The sequence below is a fragment of the Rhincodon typus genome, chromosome 23 (assembly GCF_021869965.1).
Source record: "Rhincodon typus isolate 14 chromosome 23, sRhiTyp1.1, whole genome shotgun sequence".
Lineage (NCBI taxonomy): Eukaryota > Metazoa > Chordata > Chondrichthyes > Orectolobiformes > Rhincodontidae > Rhincodon > Rhincodon typus.
The window spans coordinates 37,433,785-37,438,115 of record NC_063354.1 but is presented as its reverse complement, the minus strand read 5'-3'; the positions used below and the strand labels follow the sequence as shown (position 1 = coordinate 37,438,115).

The following is a 4,331-nucleotide window of genomic DNA, read 5'->3' as shown; positions in this document are numbered from 1 at the left end:
TAGGACAGGCTGTGTTTCGAACATACAGCTTACACCAAATGTAACAAGGAACACCAAAGCTACATTGAGTGCAGCTGGCTTTCACTGTTGTTAAGAAAGCAAGCAACAGACTTGGTGACTTTGGAAGTGCTATAAATAATGTCTCACCTTGAGCTTAACAACACATAAAGGTCCTATAAGATTTCAACTCCAGGATTCTTCAGCAGCAGTAGCACTCCGGAAAACAACACTGTATAAGAATTGAACCAAGGACATATCCAGAGACAGATGCTGTCGGTTTGAATTGTAACTAAATTCTACCATTAATTGGGCAAAGGCAAGTTGGGTTGTAAGACTTAACTTGCTTATTTGAGGGGTTTTAGTTCGGTTGTTACATACAGTAAGGTTTAAAAAATTATTTCAGTATTTGATTGTAAGATTTTTTAATAATAGCTAAACGAAAGGCACCTTGTGGTTATTTATACAAAACACAAGGAAACCCAAATAGTTGATTGCTTATTATAAAGCAAAGTGTTCTTTTATACTTATAACTATTCAGACTGGATAGAAAAGTCACTTTTGAGGATACATTGTTTTGGTTCTCACATGGCTTAATAAGATTGGCTTCTGTTAATAAACAGCCTGAAACTAGCGAGTGACTAACAGAGGTTAGTGATATGGCTATATAAAGTATGCCTTTACTAAAGTACCCTATAAGGAAACACTAGGCCTCCTCTGTGTAATCAATTAAAAGCCAACTAAATAGGTACACAACAAATGTTTTAAAAAATAACTTACAGGTGATAGGAAACACATAAACCATATTTCTGGACACCCTCTAAACAACTTCAATACCTGTAGTGCTTCAATACCTGGTCACGAAAGACAAATTACGTGGCACTGAACTCGACCTCCCAATCAAAAGCTGTGATACCTTGAAACCCCAAGAGGTCTTGGCCACTGTGGATAGTGTCCCTACTTCTGGCCAGAAGAACCTGGCTCAAGTCCCACCCCAGGACTTGATGGCCAAGGGAGGTGTGTTTATAATGCAGCTAACAGGTTGTGTATCAACCTGTAAATCCCTCCAACATACAGCAATGGCAGGCAGTAAGAGCAGGTTATATTACTAGTCATAGAGCCATAGAGATATACAGAACAGAAACAGACTCTTCGGTCCAACTTGTCCATGCCAACCAGATACTAAATCAATCTAGTCCCATTTGCCAGCATTTGGCCCATATCCCTCCAAACCCTTCCGATTTATATACCCATCCAGATGCCTTTTAAATGTTGTAATTGTACCAGCCTCCACCACTTCCTCTGGCAGCTCATTCCATACATGCACTACACCCTCTGTGCGAAAAAGTTGCCCCTTAAATCCCTTTTAAATCTTTCCCCTCTCACCTTAAACCTATGCTCTCTAGTTTTGGACTCCCCCGCCCCGGGGAAAAGACCTTGTCTATTTACCCTATCCATGCCCCTCATGATTTTCTAAACCTCTATAAGGTTTAGAAAACCTCAGCCTCCGACACTCCATGGAAAATAGCCCCAGTCTGTTCAGCGTCTCCTGATAGGTCAAACCCTCCAACCCTGGCAACATCCTTGTAAATAATTTCTGGACCCTTTCAAGTTTCACAACAACCTTCCTGTAGCAGGGAGACCAGAATTGCACGCAGTATTCCAATAGTAGCCTAATCAATGTCCTGTTGAGCTGCAACGTAACCTCCCAACTCATATACTCAATGCTTGTACCAATAAAGGCAAGCATATCAAATGGCTTCATCACTATCCTCATGTGATGGAAAGAAAGTTTGAGACTCTACTATCAGTAGCATTCATAGCTCCAGACCTCATGTATGTAAAAATACATATTACTACAGGAACCCAAATTCCCTTATCATAATGAATATCCAACTGTCAACACTGCAATATGGGGGAGAAAGCTGCAACAACTATTCATGTTGCCTGATGCTCAACAATAGAGTTACTATAATATAAATATAATAACAGAATGCGGGTCCTCACATCAATCAAGATAAGGATAATATGATTTAATCAGGATATTCATAAATTTCATCTTAAAATTATTTATTCACATTCAGTCCGGAGTCACATATAGACCAGACCAGGTAAGGATAACAGACTAAAGGACATTAGTGAACCAGATGGGTTTTTATGACAATTAATAATGAGTATATGATCGCAATGAGGCCAGCTCTTTATTCCAGATTTTTTACTGAATTCAAATTTCACCATTTGCCAAAGCTGTGATTCAAACCCAGGTCCCTAAAATATTATTAGTCTGTGATTCTGGGCAGCTAGTCCAGTGACATTACCTTTATGACACTATCTCCCCCTGGAAACTCATATGTCTTCGGAGTTAAATTATATTAATCTCCACAACATAATACAAATCAAAAGCAAACACCAGCTACTTGGGGATGTAGTATTCAATATTATAGATGGAGGTCCACAAAAGAACAAGGACACAAAAAAAAAATGACTTTCCTCAGGAAGTACTCAGTATTTGGCTGTGACTTGAGGCTTGACTCTCCCTTCTCTATCACTGGCAGGAGAATAGATTTTCCATGTTTCTCTAAACCTGAGCTGCCAAATCCCCAAACACAAAATGTGGCCTTCGAACAAAACGTTATGAAGATCCGTGCACTGCAAGACACGAGTCATCATTCTGCATGAACTTCTGGAAATTATACCATGAACTATTAATATAAACTGGGGAAATATGGCATTTTAATGTTAGCTCACAGACAAAAGATATTTTAAATATGTTCCACACCCAAGTGATGCACTGGAAAGTGATATCAGCATGAACAGCAAAGCTTTTGTTTGCTCTCTGGTCTATATTTTTGATCAATGTGTGCTGCCACCTTTGCTGAAACATTTACCTATTTCATCCACAACAGCGACCATTTTCTCCAGTTCCTCAGGACAGATGTCTGGACAGTGTGTGAACCCAAAATAAATTAAAACCCACTGTCCAAGGTAGTCTTTGTTCGTCTTGAGCTGTCCCGTATGATCGATGAGTGTAAAGGGTCCTCCAAGTGCTGCCTTTCCAATACTGCGAGTTCGCTCCTTTTCAAGCTCTAAACAATAACCAAGTTTAAAAAGAAATTAACCATTTCAGTCAAACACACAATTTGTATATCCCACAGCATTAAATGCATTTTCAGAAAGCAATCTCTCGTGTCATATCTTTATTATAGATCCCAAAACAATGTGCCTTCGGGATATGTTGGGAATACACACATAGTAGAAAATAAAACATTGGCATATTACATGATCTTCAGTCCGCATTAACTATCCTGTTCATCTTTTGTCAAGTATGTTTTGCACAAAACAAATATAACAAGTGCCAAAACACATTGGAATGAACAATCGCACATATAGGACATTAGACACCCAAAAACTGACAGCAAACACGATGTAGCTTTCAAAGTTATGGTCCACAACACTGCCATGGATAGAATTTCTAGAGACTGAAGTCATCAAATGGAAGCCAGGACAAAGGGATTCCCAACCCAGTACCACTCTCCTCTTGGAAATGAATGAGAAACATTCAGTTTCAGTGCATACTTGAGATCAGGTGGCTTTCTGTTCTCTCAATCCCAGTAGGCGGTGGAGTTGCTACACCTCAGTGGTAAATATTGAAATAGCCAGGTTATAATTCGGACTGAAGATAGCCAGTGTTCCCATATCAGGACATCACTGAATCTATCCACTGTGCCAAATTATCACACTTCTCATCTGACATCCAGTACTGAATGAACAGAGATTTCCTCCTACTAAATATTGGCAAAAATCAAAGCCATTGCTTTCAGTCCCCCATCACAAATGCCATTTCCTAGCCATTGAACTCTTTCCCTCTCCCTGGCAACAGCCTCAGGCTGAATGAGACTGTTATGGTAATGTCAGTGTCACAAATGATTAGAGGATCAGCAACAAAACATGCTTGCTCGCTATTGCCAAGAGTAACTACTCCCATCTCCATAACATGGCCCAATTCGGTCCCTACTTCAGTTCATCGGCTGCCGATGTCCTCGTGCCTGCTCTTGTTAATACTGGACTTGATTATTTCAATACTTTCCAGACCAGCCTGATCTTTTCCACCCTTTAAAAACCTAAGCCCAACCAAATTCTAAACTAAAAGCAAATATCGTGGATGCCAGAAATTTGAAATAATATCAGAAAGTGCTGGGAAAACTGGTTGTGGCTGAGAATAAACAACACCAACTTCATAGATAGTAGGAACTGCCGATGCTGGAGAATCTGAGATAACAAGGTGTAGAGCTGGATGAACACAGCAGGCCAAGCAGCATCAGAGGAGGAGGAAA

General features: G+C 39.9%; 1 protein-coding gene across 1 annotated transcript in view; it reads right to left on the bottom strand.

Moving 5' to 3' along the window:
- Positions 1–2,835: 2,835 nt before the first annotated feature.
- The window catches only part of LOC109912989 (protein SCO1 homolog, mitochondrial), a 13,946-nt gene continuing 12,450 nt past the window's right edge, over positions 2,836–4,331 (bottom strand). Inside the window, exon 4 of the mRNA XM_048610919.1 lies at positions 2,836–3,083. Coding sequence (XP_048466876.1) covers positions 2,851–3,083 — 233 coding nt within the window. The 3' untranslated portion in view covers positions 2,836–2,850. The remainder of the gene's footprint in view (positions 3,084–4,331) is intronic.